The sequence below is a fragment of the Lucilia sericata genome, unplaced genomic scaffold (genome assembly GCF_015586225.1).
Source record: "Lucilia sericata isolate MDLA Ls3-8-SP2 unplaced genomic scaffold, ASM1558622v1 Contig000110F_arrow, whole genome shotgun sequence".
Classification (NCBI taxonomy): Eukaryota; Metazoa; Arthropoda; class Insecta; order Diptera; family Calliphoridae; genus Lucilia; species Lucilia sericata.
The window spans coordinates 317,693-334,845 of NW_023994142.1; the positions used below are offsets into that span (position 1 = coordinate 317,693).

General features: G+C 28.9%; 1 protein-coding gene and 1 non-coding gene across 2 annotated transcripts in view; one reads left to right on the forward strand and one right to left on the reverse strand.

Annotated features, from left to right (window-relative positions):
• Positions 1–16,806, reverse strand: part of LOC119600286 (T-complex protein 1 subunit eta) — a 29,276-nt gene extending 12,470 nt beyond the window's left edge. Inside the window, exons 1-4 of the mRNA XM_037950436.1 lie at positions 16,621–16,806; positions 15,912–16,172; positions 15,024–15,843; positions 14,824–14,958 (exon numbers count right to left, since the gene is read on the reverse strand). Coding sequence (XP_037806364.1) covers positions 14,824–14,958; positions 15,024–15,843; positions 15,912–16,172; positions 16,621–16,623 — 1,219 coding nt within the window. The 5' untranslated portion in view covers positions 16,624–16,806. The remainder of the gene's footprint in view (positions 1–14,823; positions 14,959–15,023; positions 15,844–15,911; positions 16,173–16,620) is intronic.
• LOC119600351 lies at positions 4,791–4,924 on the forward strand. The gene has a single exon (XR_005231134.1). It is a non-coding gene; the product is annotated as a U4atac minor spliceosomal RNA (small nuclear RNA).
• Positions 16,807–17,153: the final 347 nt, after the last annotated feature.

Sequence of the window (17,153 nt, forward strand, 5' to 3'; positions counted from 1 at the left end):
AATCCAATACATAAACAATTTAATTGTTAGCTTAATTCATTTAAATATGTTTGCATTTATTTAACTGAAAATTTAATTTGTGGTTTAATTTTATAGCAAACAAATAACAACTTATAAAACCCCCTGCCTAAAGCACTCTTCAGACAAGTCATTAGAACACAAACAAGTGGCGAGATAAAAAAGTATACAAACAAAATATAAAAGATTTAAATATAAGTATATAAAAATGTATATATTTATATACATATAAACAAGTAAGAAAGTATAGTCGGGCGTGGCCGACTATACGATACCCTACACCAGTTATGAATATTAAATGTGATTTATTTTTCATAATAAAGCATTTATCTTCAATATTCCCTTGTTCCGATACATTTAAGCAATTTATGGATGAAAAACTAATTTTCTGAAAGAGGCTTTATATGGGGGCTAGGGGCAAATATGGACCAAGCCCGATAAAATTTTGTGAATATATTTATATTTACATAATATTTTATTTATTTCATCGCGATATTTGTGTTTATAAGTTAATTTGGGACATTCAAGAAATTTTCTGAAGGGGACTTTGTATGGGAGCTAGGGTCAAATGGGGCCCGATCTTTATGAAATTTGGCAGAGTCATCAAGACTTCTATAAAACTTAGTTGTGCCGCATTTTATTGATATATCTGTATATTTAACATAATTATGAGCTCAGAAGCCCTTTTCGGGGGGTTCTGTTCTATGGGGGCTAGGTGAAATAATGGACCGATTTTAACCATTTTCAATAGGCTTCGTCCTTGGGTCAAATAAAACGTGCGTTTTATCTTGAAAATTGCGACCTGTACCTTGCGCACAATGTTTACATGGACAGCCAGCCAGCCAGACCGACGGACGGACGGACATAGCTTAATCGACTCAGAAAACGATTCTGAGCCGATTGGTATACTTTAAGGTGGGTCTAGGACGAATATTTTTGTATGTTACAAACATCAGCACAAATCCAATATACCCTCCCCACTAAAGTGGTGTAGGGTATAAAAAATAAAACTGATATAATAACTACAAGTAAACTGAAAAGGAAGGGTATTTGAAAAAGTATATACCAGTTTTTATTTACTTTTTATATATAAAAAAAACCTAAACACAAAAAAAAAGAACTGCCTTTATACATATACCGGTGTATAAAGGCAGGTCGTGCCATTAGATAAAATAAAAAATATAAAAATCTTAAATAGACAGAGAAAAAAAAAAACCGTGTGTCTTTCAAATAATAATTTATGAGTTTCTTGTTGAAGAAAAACTTAAATAAAAAAACTTTTATACCGCAAATTATAGTTGTATATTTGACAATAGAATGAATAAAATAACGAATAAAGAAGAAAAAAAAAAAAAAACGTCTAAACATAAAAACGAAATAATACTAATTGCATTGTTTGTAATAGCTACATGTTAGTATTTCTAAAAAAAGTCTAAATAAAACTCAATGTCATATTCATGGAAAAATAGTAGAAAAGTCAATAAACTTTATAGAAAAATATATTTATTCATTCATATAGATAGACCTTTAGCTAGTTGAGTGTCTAGCTATAAATTTTCCAGTAGTATAACTTTTAAAAGACAAACTTAGTTTTTTTCATTTCGCTGTTGGCTTTTAACACTGAATTTGAATGAAAAATTTTTTTATTTGAATTTTACAATATGGCTATTGTTTGTAGTAATAAAAATAATGACTTGAAAATTAAATAAATAAAAAAATACAATGCAATGTGTGTGCCCCCACAAATGTAATTTGATGAGAACAAATTATAAGTACAAGATATTTGTTTTCATAAATATTTTAAATAATTTCAATGGTTCTGTAAAAATATTATAAATTATACCCTCGTTTGTCTATAGTCGTTCTGGGAAAAGTTCTTTAATCAAATGATTTTGATTCGAGTTTGTCATCCTCGAAACTATTTCTAGAGAAGCTTCAGAGAATCTTCATAAAATCTTTGCAGTTCTACGACTAGTTCTTTTTCAGCGAGTTTTATTCCCAACTCTAATAAAGGAGTTTTCATAATGGATATAAAAAACTAGCTGCTGAACTATAACAAAAAGTGTACTTTTTAGGATTTAAAATATTAAACTATTGACTAGACCATAGACAAGACTATAGATTAGGCTATAGACTAGACTACACACTAGATTGTAGACTGAACTATAGACTACAATATAGACTATACTATAGACAAGACTATAGACTCGACTATAGACTAGACTATAGACTAGACTATAGACTAGACTTTAGACTAGACTATAGACTAGACTATAGACTAGACTTTAGACTGGACTATAGACTTGACTATAGACTAGACTATAGACTAGACTATAGACTAGACTATAGACTAGACTATAGACTAGACTATAGACTAGACTATAGACTAGACTATAGACTAGACTATAGACTAGACTATAGACTAGACTATAGACTAGACTATAGACTAGACTATAGACTAGACTATAGACTAGACTATAGACTAGACTATAGACTAGACTATAGACTAGACTATAGACTAGACTATAGACTAGACTATAGACTAGACTATAGAGACTAGACTATACTAGACTATAGACTAGACTATAGACTACTAGACTATAGACTAGACTATAGACTAGACTATAGACTAGACTAGACTAGACAGACTAGACTATAGACTAGACTATAGACTAGACTATAGACTAGACTATAGACTAGACTATAGACTAGACTATAGACTAGACTATAGACTAGACTATAGACTAGACTATAGACTAGACTATAGACTAGACAATAGACTAGACTATAGACTAGACTATAGACTAGACTATATACTAGACTATAGACTAGACTATAGACTAGACTATAGACTAGGCAATAGACTAGACTATAGACTAGACTATAGACTAGACAATAGACTAGACTATAGACTAGACTATATACTAGACTATAGACTAGACTAGACTATAGACTAGACTATAGACTAGACTATAGAATAGACTATAGACTAGACTATAGACTAGACTATAGACTAGACTATAGACTAGACTATAGACTAGACTATAGACTAGACTATAGACTAGACTATAGACTAGACTATAGACTAGACTATAGCCTAGACTATAGAACTAGACGATAGACTAACTATAGACTAGACTATAGACTAGACTATAGATAGAAACTAGACTAGATAGACTGATATAGATAAAATATAGACTAGACTATAGACTAGACTATAGAAAAATATAGACTAGACTATAGACTAGACTATAGAATATACTATATACAGACTATAGACTAGACTATGACTGGACTTAGACTAACTATAACTAGACTATAACAACTATAGACTAGACTATGACAGATATAGACTAGACTATAACTAACTATAGACTAGACTATAGACTGACTATAGACTAGACTATAGACTAGACTATAGACTAGAACTTGACTAGACTATAGAATAAAATATAGACCTAGACATAGACTAGACTATAACTAGACTATAGACTAGACCTGATATGACTAGACTATAGACTAGACTATAACTAGACTATAGACTAGACGTAGACTAGACTATAGACTAACTATAGACTAGACTATAGACTAGACTATAGACTAGACTATAGACTAGACTATAGACTAGACTAGACTAGACTAGACTATAGACTAGACTATAGACTAGACTAGACTAGACTAGACTAGACTATAGACTAGACTATAGACTAGACTATAGACTAGACTATAGAATAAAATATAGACTAGACTATAGACTAGACTATATACTAGACTATAGAATATACTATATACTAGACTATAGACTAGACTATAGACTGGACTATAGACTAGACTATATACTAGACTATATACTAAACTATAGGCTAGAATATATACTATACTATAAACTAGACTATAGACTAGACTACACTATAAACTAAATTCGTCGTACATAGTAACTTAAATTTTGACATTTGACCTCTATTATGAGGAGGAGCCAAGGATCTGAATTATATTATTTTATATTGTTTTTGATACGGGACACCTACTACACAAAACTATTTGAAGAACAAACTACTAATCAGAAAAAAATGTTTAGCTTTCAGAAAAAAAACTTATAAGTCATATCCTTAAAAATAAAGTTTGGGGAGCTATTAACTCTTTCGGGGTCAAAATTAACTTATGTCGAGGAAAACAGCTAAAAACCTATAAAGCTATTAAATACAACAAAAAACTTTTCTTTTTAATTACATACCATGAGTAAATTTAATTTCTTAAAAAACTTACTATCACTCCCTGTCTAGTTAAATTCATAAGAAAACAACAAATATTATCCACTTTTTTATATAAATATTTATAAACATTCAATTTGCCTTTGTTCTTTGTCGTATGAATGTAGTAAGTATTCATTAGATTACATTAAATTATTGTGATTTATTAAAGTATTTTTAAAACACGTCACGTTTCTTTATATATATTTTTTGTTGTTATTGTACTAAACATGAAATTACACTTCATTAGTAACACAACAATAATAATGCATTTTTATAACAATAGAAAAAAAAAAAAACAAGGAACTCAAAGGTCTTTAGAAAAACAATAGGCAGGGTTTTTCGTTTTTTTTTTACCTGAGTGCCTACTCTCCCTAAATTAATACAATGTTTTAATACCTTTAGTGGACTGTTTTTATGTATAAATGCCAAATTTTGTTTATTCGTTTTATTTTTGCGTTTATAATTCTCATTTGCTTTATATTATTTACGCTATATGTTATTTAGGTTTGGACCTACTCTTCCTTCCTTGTCATGGGGAGCATAATACTCAGTGAACGTTTAGTGAGAGTATTGATGCTGACACCATTGATATTTTAAACCCCTGTACGTTGGACTTGTTGAAAGTCTTTTAAACGTATAGAATTTTTGGACATGGCCCCCTTACTTTACAGGGGGCTTCTATAAAATAAATTTCAAGTGAAATGAGACAAGATTAATTATAGTATGGACGATGTCGAATAAGCCAATTTGAACACGACTATTTATCTTTCTCGAGACCTTGTTTTTACCCATTTCCATCAATAGAGTACATTTTAATAACTTTTTTCCTACTTAAAATATCCAACTACTTTATAATATTTATCTTATAAATTTCATTACGTTAATTTTCTTAAAAAATATTATATGAAAATAATGTTAACACAAAAAGACCCCAAGGATTTCTTGGTTACCATTCAATATCCAATGCTTATTTCTTACTTTGCTTGTCAATCAATTTCCTTTTAAAAATTGTACAATATATTTACATATAGGCAACGTGACTTTTTTCTTTATTTTATAATAGAAATTTGTTATTCATTTATTTACGTAAAAGACGTTTTGTTGAAATACGTCAGTAGCCTTAAATAAATATTAGAAAGGAAAATACTCTTTGTCTTAAATTTTACTTGCAGTGGGTGAGGTGAGTGCATAATTTGTAGTTCATATATATGTCTTCTTAAAATGTTTTATAAACTTTATTAAAAGTTCTGCAAGGAAGTTTAAAAAGAAATATAAGTCCTTAGTACGTACGAATTGAACTATGCTTTCTCTTTGACGGCTTTGATAAGTTAATTACTATTTTCCATCGATTTAAAAATAAAATTAGCTTTAGGGTAGAAATTGGTTTTTGGCCAACAAAGTCAAAACTATTTGTATTGGATATCAAGTAAGAAATTAGAATCAGACAATATCGCTCATTTACGGCATGACTGAAACATAAGCAACAAAAACTTTGTTTCGAGAAAAAACTTATGTTACAAGTTTTTAAATAATTTTAAAAGATCCGAGGAATTTTATCTATCTATCTATCTATCTATCTATCTATCTATCTATCTATCTATCTATCTATCTATCTATCTATCTATTTATCTATCTATCTATCTATCTATCTATCTATCTATCTATCTATCTATCTATCTATCTATCTATCTAGCTATCTATCTATCTATCTATCTATCTATCTATCTATCTATCTATCTATCTATCTATCTATCTATCTATCTATCTATCTAACTATCTCACTATCTAACTATCTAACTATCTAACTATCTATCTATCTATCTATCTATCTATCTATCTATCTATCTATCTATCTATCTATCTATCTATCTATCTATCTATCTATCTATCTATCTATCTATCTATCTATCTATCTATCTATCTATCTATCTATCTATCTATCTATCTATCTATCTATCTATCTATCTATCTATCTATCTATCTATCTATCTATCTATCTATCTATCTATCTATCTATCTATCTATCTATCTATCTATCTATCTATCTATCTATCTATCTATCTATCTATCTATCTATCTATCTATCTATCTATCTATCTATCTATCTATCTATCTATCTATCTATCTATCTATCTATCTATCTATCTATCTATCTATCTATCTATCTATCTATCTATCTATCTATCTATCTATCTATCTATCTATCTATCTATCTATCTATCTATCTATCTATCTATCTATCTAACTATCTCACTATCTAACTATCTAACTATCTATCTATCTATCTATCTATCTATCTATCTATCTATCTATCTATCTATCTATCTATCTATCTATCTATCTATCTATCTATCTATCTATCTATCTATCTATCTATCTATCTATCTATCTATCTATCTATCTATCTCTATCTATCTATCTATCTATCTATCTACTATCTATCTATCTAACTATCTAACTATCTAACTATCTAACTATCTATCTATCTATCTATCTATCTATCTATCTATCTATCTATCTATCTATCTATCTATCTATCTATCTATCTATCTATCTATCTATCTATCTATCTATCTATCTATCTATCTATCTATCTATCTATCTATCTATCTATCTATCTATCTATCTAACTATCTCACTATCTCTACTAACTATCTAACTATCTATCTATCTATCTATCTATCTATCTATCTATCTATCTATCTATCTATCTATCTATCTATCTATCTATCTATCTATATATCTATCTATCTATCTATCTTTCTATCTATCTATCTATCTATCTATCTATTTATCTATCTATTTATCTATCTATATATCTATCTATCTATCTATCTATCTATCTATCTATCTATCTATCTATCTATCTATCTATCTATCTATCTATCTATCTATCTATCTATCTATCTATCTATCTATCTATCTATCTTTACACTTTAAGAATCTCTGCCTTATAAAGTGTTGCGTTAAAATCTAATTTCAAATCAATAACAAGATTGAATAAAATTATTTATTTACATTGGCTTTTCAAAAACCAATTTAAAAAGAAAATTAGCTTTAGGGTAGAAATTGGTTTTTGGCCAAGAAAGTCAAAACTTTTTGTATTGGATATCAAGTAAGAAATTAGAATCAGACAATATCGACAATATCGCTCATTTACGGCGTGACTGAAACATAAGCAACAAAAACTTTGTTTCGAGAAAAAACTTATGTTACAATTTTTTAAATAATTTTGAAAGATCCGAGGGATTTTATCTATTTATCTATATATTTATTTATCTATCTATCTATCTATCTATCTATCTATCTATCTATCTATCTATCTATCTATCTATCTATCTATCTATCTATCTATCTATCTATCTATCTATCTATCTATCTATCTATCTATCTATCTATCTATCTATCTATCTATCTATCTATCTATCTATCTATCTATCTATCTATATATCTATCTTTACACTTTAAGAATCTCTGCCTTATAAAGTGTTGCGTTAAAATCTAATTTGAAATCAATAACAAGATTGAATAAAATTATTTATTTACATTGGCTTTTCAAAAACCAAAACAATTCTCTCGAATTTACAATGTAAAAAAAAAAACATTATTTAAAAAGTCACGTTGCCTATTGTTAAATTCACTTAAATAAATTTTAACAAAAACAATTTCAACTAGAATTTTTTTAAATTTATTAAAAAAGTAAAATTTTGCAAAAAATTTATGAAACTACTACTGGAATTTTAAGAATTTCTTCATTAAATTGAACATTTGCAAGCATAAAAGGCAAACAATAAAGTAATTAAAACAAGCATAGAAAAAATATAAACATTTATTTGCAAAAACAAGTTGACTAAACTGCCATGAACTAAAAAAAAAGCAAAACATAAAATTATAGTAGCAGCGCAGTAGCAAAATAACGTTGCAAATTGCTTTTTTTTCTAGCATGGCTAAATTACACAATTTTACATGAAACAAAATGTGAACAAAAAAACATAATTCTAGCACTTAAAGCCCTAAAAAACGAGGACAGACTGCAACAACAATGAAATATAATAAAAAGAGAAACCTCCAAACAATAAGTAAAAAATAAAAAAAAATAAAAAAAACAAAATCCTAAACTAAATGCATGGAAGCTGTTTGCTTAATAAAAAAAATGTTTTCTGCACTTTAGTAAGTAGTGGGTGTTAAGGGGTAAATATACTTGTATATAAAATAAGTTTAATTAAAATGTACAGTTATTTCCAAAAGTAAAACATTAAAAATTATTTCAATTACTAACATTTCATTGTATTTCTCTAGCAAAAGAAAAGTTTCATAGACTATTACTAGGCAATAACTAAAATATTTTAACAATTTTGCCTGTGACTGTAGTAGAAGGTACTTAAATACTGGAAAAAAGGTGGCCCCGATTATACATGTATGTATAAGATGTTGTATATGTATGTATGCAAGATGTTGACGCTGATATTTGTTTTTTTTTTTGTTGGTTTTTTACATTTTGTTTTTGTAGTTGTTTTTTTTTTTATAAAAGATTGTGGGGAAAGTAGGTTGCTTAGATGTGTGTATAATAAATTTAAGCGAAAAACTATGTGAAAATATAAATAAAATAAAGTTAAAATGCAATTTATTTTATTGTTATCAACAAAGGAAAATTACTAAACATTTTAAACAATATTGTATTCAATGCAGTTTTAGTTATGAATAAAATAACTTGTATGCAAAAGAATGTAAAGTTTAAAACTAAGAAAATTTGCTAAATATTAGTTAATATTGCAATAAATGATATGAATATCACTCTTTAACAATAAATACTTTACTAGCTCTGTCATAGATAACAAATTTTGTTATTTAGAAAAAAAAAAAAAAAAAAAAAAAACAATTGCATTAGAAATATTCCATCATCTACTGTTTCCAATTGTATTTGTTTTAATGGGAACTAGTAAAAATGAAGGGGGTTTTTGCAATAACAAAATATGTTGAAAAAACATTTATAGTGTAATTAGCTAATATTTAGCTTGATAAGTATAAAATGTTTATATTTAATATTTATGCCTTCTTTGTATATGCCAAGTAAGTAACTAATAAACAACTGACGTTATCAAAATTAAATTCTTGTTCTTATTATAGGCCGGTCACTTGTTGTGAAAAGTGCAATGAACGTTTATTTTTATAGACGAAAAATATTATTTGTACTAATGTTTATATAGTGGTTTTTGTACATTAGTATAATCAATCAATAGTTTTCTTATCAGGTATTAAGGAGGCATGTTAAAGTAAATATTTATTTATTTTATGGAATCGTATGACCTATAACAACAAGTGCTGGGTTTTTATATTCAAACAGACACTGACTATATTTTTTTTAAATTGATTTTGTGGGTTTATTTAAGGTAGGGGGGTACATTTTTAGAAATGAATGGAAAATTTTAGAAAATACATGTTTACATTTCCTGCATTATAAAATGTATTAGCATTTTTATTTTGCAATAGTTTTAATATAATCACGTTTAGATGCATATTAGAGACATAGAATTTTGATACGTGATTTAAAAGAAATAGAAGTTTAATTATTTTCTTTAGTAAAATACATTTGGGAAACCAAAAATTCAAGCTAAACTATACAACAACTTGAAAAGTGTTTGACTACGTATTTGATTTTTATACAAATCAATAAATTCTAAATCGTAGATTTAAAAATCAACAAAATCGACCAAACATTTTTTACATTTATAATCTACATCACTATTGTGGGGAGGATAAATATTGCTCCTACACCCAACTTAAAGTATACCAATCGGTATACTGAATCGATTAAGCTATGTCCGTCTGTCTGTTTATAAATGTAAACCGCTACATCAAGATACTTTGATACAATTTGGTACATACTTTTCTCTTACCCCAAGGACGAAGCCTAGAAAATGGTAGTAGTCGGCCCATTATTTCACCTAGTCGCCATACAACCGAACCCTTCGAATAGGGCTCTTAAGCTCATAATTATGTCAAATGTTTTAGTATCTATACAAAAATCGGCACAACTTAGTTTTGTATAAAAAATTGGACAGAAAACATGCTTAATAGTAGGGCCATTAACTCTTTTATGGGTATTGGCAAGACAAGAAGGGTTGTGACAAGGGGCACACACCAAGGTGGTGTCATCTCTCCACTCCTGTGGAAACTTCTTGTAAAAAAAACCCTTTTCAGACTCAGTAGGATGGGTTTCGAAGTAGTCGTATATGCCGACGACGTTGTATTTCTTATTCAAGGGAAATTTCTTCCCACAATAAGTGAACTCATGGAATCAGCCCTCAGCGTTCTACTAACATGGTCCAGGGAAACCGTCTGGGTGTCAATCCGGCCAAAACCGAACTGCGTTTGGATGGCACCATTCTGAATACCTCAAACGAAGCTAAATATCTTGGAGTAATTTTAGACTCTTAGCTCACGTGGAAACGTAATGCTGAGAGTCGAATGAAGAAGGCACTATGCGCCTTCTATATATGTAAGAAAACCTTTGGAAAAAGATGGGCTCTTGTTTGGTGGAGAGCGGTGGATACCAAGACTTTCTATTCTAAACAAGGTACAAAGATTAGCATGTCTTGAAATCACTGACTGTATGAGATCCACCCCTCAGGCTAGTCTAGAGACGATGCTAAATATAACTTCCCTTGATATGAATTTCTGCTAAATCTGCTCTATGAATTAAACAGTCGAACGGACGGAAGCATGATCGCATTGGTCATGGCAACATACTACAAAAGATAGGCAGACCAATCATGGGGCAGGAAACGGACTTCATACTATCTACACTGGATTCAAAACCAGAATACCGACAAGGGATGATTGGGCCGTGAACACTGCCCTAAGTGATGACGTGATCTCAATCCACACTGACGGCTCGGAAGGAGCACGGTATTGGTAATCTTCTCCGAAAAACTGAATCTTCTACTGTCTCTTCGACTACCTGACACCTGCACAGCAGAGATATACATAATCTCGAAAATTCGACTATACATGTATATACTTGGACAGCCTTGCATCAATCAAGGCTCTTAACTCCAATGTTATTAAGTCGAAATGTCTTCTCAATTGTATTTAATCATTGGCACAGCTGACACAACATCAGATCGATTTGATATGTGTTTCAGGGCATGAGGCTATAAGGGGAAATTAAATATCTAATGTATGCGACAGGTTTTCACGGAGACCGCAAGAACCAAGTAGTCAACGAAATTAAGGACGAAAACCATTCTCTCAACATAAGGGATTGACAATTCTAAGGGTACCATAATGAGCCACAAGGCCTCCGAGTGAACTCGCTAACTAGCGAGCAACCCACGTAATCTAAACTGACCTAGTTTTGTATAAGTCTAAAAGATACTGCCAATTTAGGCCTCATTTGACCCTATCCACCATACAAAGTCCACTTCAGAATATTTCACTTATAAACACTAGTATCACGATAAAATTTTTCATAAATAACTTTAATGGAAACGTAAATCCCTCTAACAACATTTATAAGGATAGGCCCATATTTACCCTTGCCACCTTATAACACCTCATTCAGAAAATCACTTTTTTTGTAAAATATGTTTAAAACTGAGATAATATTAACAATTAAACAGATTTGTGTCATTAGACAAATTACTTTAATTAGTAAAAAAATAAAATTTTTATTGTCAAATATTCATTAAGCGTAAAAAAAATCATTGAATAATTTTTATTTAAATTAAAGAAACCTCGAATTTAAAAGTATTATAAAGCACAGATGCGTAACTGTGAAATGCATAAACATATCTACTATAGGTATAACTGTATTGTCTATTTTTTTATTATTACATATTATTAAATTTGTATGGTTTTTGTTTATTTAAACAACAAAAAATTAGTGCAAAAATTTCAAAATACTAAAAAAGGTATGTAAACAAATAAACAAATAAAAATGTATTGTAATACGAAAAATACAACAATTGAAAATTTGTAAAGATATAAACAATTGAAACGAAATAAACAATGTTTTTTTTTTCATTTATTGTTGCATTAACTTTTCTTTATGGGTTGTCTTTTATTGTGTTGAATGTATTTTTTTGTTAATTTTTGCAACAATCTCTCTTTAACAAAACCCATTTGAAACAAAACCAAACAACCACCCACTTAACTTTAAATAGAAATTGTTAAGTTGATTTTAATCGTTAAGCGGAAATCTTTCTTGTCTTAAAGTTTGTGTTGTTTTTTGTCTTTTGTTGTTTTTAAAAGAAAATCTACATAAAAATGTCTAATACACAGAGTTTATAACCATATAAGTTAAATCTATACGAGTAGTATTCACATTCGAGTACTGCTCCACTACTCTTAACTGCATTAAACTATAAAATACTAGTATGTTGTTGGGTTGTTAGTAAATGATAAACGTAAATCATTGAATCTGGAAAAAAATTGTTGTCTTAAACTGCTTTTACCAGTTAAGAAAACAAACAACAAAATTGTTGTCTATGTTGTTGTTGTTTTCCATTTAATTTGTATGTTGTGAATTTAATTTAGCAAACGATTGGGAAATTTAATAGTGGCACCATCTATGCCATATATGGAAACTAATAAATAGTTAATAAATGCATTCGTTAAGGAATTGAAAATGAAAATTAATGAGAAATTTTTTTATATTAGAAATATAACTCGAAATTTAAACGACTTTTAACTGAACTACGTTGAGTGAAATATTGCAAAAGTTTTTTATACGAATTTGTTTAATTATTAGTTGGGAAATTTGATTGCTGTTTGACTTAAAATGAGAGTGAAAAATTAGGTAATAATAAATTATGATAAATTTGGAAACTTTTTTAGGCAATATCTAATAATAGTCATTTTGTATTTATGTTGATTGGAAAAGTTTCTCAAGATCTTGGGAAATTAATAAAATATTTTTATTTCATCATTATAGTGGTTATACTTTCGAATATTTTAGGTCTGTTACAGAGTGCTTTATTGAAAATTTAATAGATTGAGGTTTAAATTAACTTAAAGAAAAATAAAAATAAAAGTATTTTGACAATATTAAAGGAAAAACCATGATTTTTTCTCAATTCAGCTAGCTGAATATATCTTATTAAATCCATTACAAAATTAAAAAGTATAAGACTGCAACATTATATTTTTTTATTCTGAATATAGGTTAATTAATCAGTTTTCAGACACATTTTTTATTTAAAACATTTCTTACTGCATATTCAGCTAGCTGAATTAGTAAAAAACATTGCTTTTTCATTTATTCTTTTCTGAAAACATCTATTAAATTAAATATTTTATTATTCAGCTAGTTGAATATGTCATAAAAGTCATATTTTTGTATTTATTCCGGTTTTAGTGTGTAATGGTAATTTAAGTTCATTCAGCTAGCTGAATTAAAAAAAATCAAATTTATTACTTCCATAAAAAGACAAAATTATAAAATATTTCAGTTTTTTAATTCAGCTAACTGAATGTTCAGCATTCAGTTATCCATAATTATTGAAAAAAATTCTTAATTCAGCTAGCTGAATATATATAAAAATTGTATTCTTGAATATACATTCTTAAATTAAATTCATTCGGCTAGCTGAATCAATAAAGATCATTAATGCTTTATTTGTGATACATTAAACTAAGATACTAAGTTACATTTTTATTTATTCATCTAGCTGAATATAACATAGAAAGCGTTATTTTAGGTTTATTCTGATTTATATTTTTGTAATAATATACTTATTTTAAGTTCATTAAACTAGCTGAATTAAAAAAAAAACGAATTTATTTAACTAGAAGGAAATCGTTGGTAGATAAAAAAATCACTATTTATCAAAGTTACTAGAAAATACTAAGTTTTCTTAATTCAGCTAGCTGAATAGAGCTTTAGTAGCTTTTTATTCACTATTAAACATTTTTTGTTAAAATCAATTTTTTGTTAATGATTTGTAAATTCAGCTAGCTGAATTAAAAAATCTTCCGTATTGTATAAATACCCCTTTTGATTTATCTGTTTAATTATTCAGCCAGCTGAATTTAACTAAAATACATTTATTTTGATTTAAATGTTAAAATGATAGTTTAAGTTAAATCTACCAGCTGAATATGTATGAAATAATTGAATTTGTAAAAATACTTATTGACATGAAGTATGGTGCTCATATACTAACAATTCAGCAAGCGAAATATTAATCCATTTTAATACTTTAAGTATTTCAAACACAAAATTTACAGCCAGCTGAATTATAATAACAAATAATTTGAATAATATAAAGACCCATACAGGTAAATATATTAAATCAGATCCATATTACTTTCTTTTATCTTCAAAAAGTCTCTGAAACTATTAATTTTTACAGATCTTTTCAATTACTAATTAATTTGTTAAATTTATGTCAGACCGTAGTTCGAATCCTGTTTTTTATTCTATTTCCAAATTTTTTGAATATAGAAAAAATATTTTTAAAGCTCCAGCAGAATTTTATAAACCTTGCCCTTTAACCCTTTTAAGATCAACTTTTAACCCCAAAAATAATAAATAACATAATAAACTTACCAGCTACAACGGAATCGTGTTTAATTGTACGACGCACAATCATAATAGCATCGTGTAAGGAACGTTCAGTTTCTTCCAAAAATTGTTCAGCACCACCACGCAAGATCAAGGTACAAGTTCTGGCATTGGGGCAGCCTAAAACAAATACCAAAATCATTTAATATAAACTTAAAATAAACATATTTATCTTTATAGCAAACCTTGGAAAACATTGAAACGTTCACCACCAACTTGACGTTCTTCAAAGTAATCACATTTACCCAAAACATTAGGGTTAATATCATTAGCAGTGGTCATAACAGCACCGCCGCAAGCTTTCATGGTACGCTTAAGATCCTCATCGGGAACACGACCGGCACAGAACATGTCGCGGTCAGCAAAATACTGGGTGGCTACATCGCCAATGGGCAATTTGGATAACACAACATTGGCACCAGATTCATGGATCTTGGCCAATTTGTTGTAAAGAATTTGCCATTCGGCATCGACAATCTTTTGGTATTCCTTGACATTGTCAACACGGACTTCAGCATTGTCACGTTCAGCCTTCAATTCCAATTCAATGTTGAGCAAAGCAATTTTGCAGTCCTTGTAGTTTTTGGGTGCCATTTCGAAACCGGCATATGAGAAAGTCTTCTTAAAGGCAACACCAGAGATCAATTCTGACTCTTCCAAAGAACCACCAGTGACTTTCTTAATACCAATCATGTTCAAAGGCAACAATTCATCCAATGAAAGCACAGCATCTACCACCATCTTGGAGAAGAAGTCTTTTTGTTGATGGATCAATTTGGAGGACATGGCAGTGGCAGCACATTTGGTCAATAAGGCTTTTTGTTCATCCTTGGATTGTTTCTCAATGTGTACAGCCATTTCGTTGATTTTGTCCATGCATAATTGCAAAGATTTGCGGATGGCCTTAATGATGATGCGGGGGTGTACACCTTCTTCAACAAATGGTTTAACTTGTTTGAGAATCTCACCAGCCAACAAGACTACAGAGGTGGTACCATCACCAACCTAAAGAAAAAGGAACACATTTTGTTAATTTCATTTTTGTGGGTACAAAATAAGCAAATAATAATTACCTCAGCATCTTGAGACTTGGCAATATCAACCAAAGTCTTGGCGGCAGGGTGAACAATTTCCAAAAGTTTCATGATAGTGGCACCATCATTAGAGATAGTTGCCTTACCCTGAGAGTCAACAATCAATTTGTCCATACCACGAGGACCCAGAGTGGTACGCACAGCATCCACAATCGATTGGCAGGCATTGATGTTGGAAATCAACTGAGGTTTGCCTTGGGAGGTATCGGTACCCTCTTTAAGTAACACAATTTGGGGTTGCTAAAACAACATAAGAAATTTGTAATAATTATAATTTTTGTTTAAAACATGAGTCACGGGTGTAGTAAACACATAGAGAACCAACTACATGAGGCCCGGTAAAACAAACAGCTGTCATGTATAAAACGAATAAACGGAGAAGTATAAACGAGAAACTTCTGTTTGAGGTTAGGTTGAAAGAAGACAGACAAATTGAAATGCAATAATTATTTAAAGAAATTCATGAAATTTAACAAATAAATTATTGAATTAATATGATTTTCATTTGGTTATTTAATTAATTTATGTTTTAATTGTAAAATATATCAGAATTCTGTTTGTAACACAAAAATTACACCAGCTGACGATGGGTGTGTTTGTTGGTCATGTTTAATTGTATATTTTTTTGGTTTTATTCCGTTTTTTATTATAAACTCTGGTTTAACTTATTTTTTACTTTGTTTCTTACCATTTTTAAAAATTATATATTTTAATATTGTTTTAATTTATTTATAATTAATTAAATTTGCAACAGCGGTCCTTTTCACGCGGCGTATTTGTTGAACAAAAAATGTGTGACTTCACTTTTTTGCTCTCTCACGAAAACACCAATAAGAACAAGAAAAACAGAAAAAGATGAGTAATTGTCAAATGAAAAAAATACAGAGTTGTATTTGTTGACACACACAGTGCTGTTGAAATGATTAAGGGTAAAAAAAATAAATTAAATCAATAAATTTGTTAAAATTAAAAAAAAAAACATACAAAAATAATAAAAATTAAATTTATTTAAATAAATCAGAAAAAAATTAATCGTTAAATAATTTTATCTTTTTTATAATATATAATTATTAAAAGAAAAATAATTATGATTTAAGCGATTTTCGATGGTAATTGCCAGAATGCATTATTTCTTGAATTGTCTCTTACACCCAATTTACACGATGATTTTTTTTCATGTTTGCCCAGACGTCTGTTTTCATGTTTGTCGATGATTGGCGG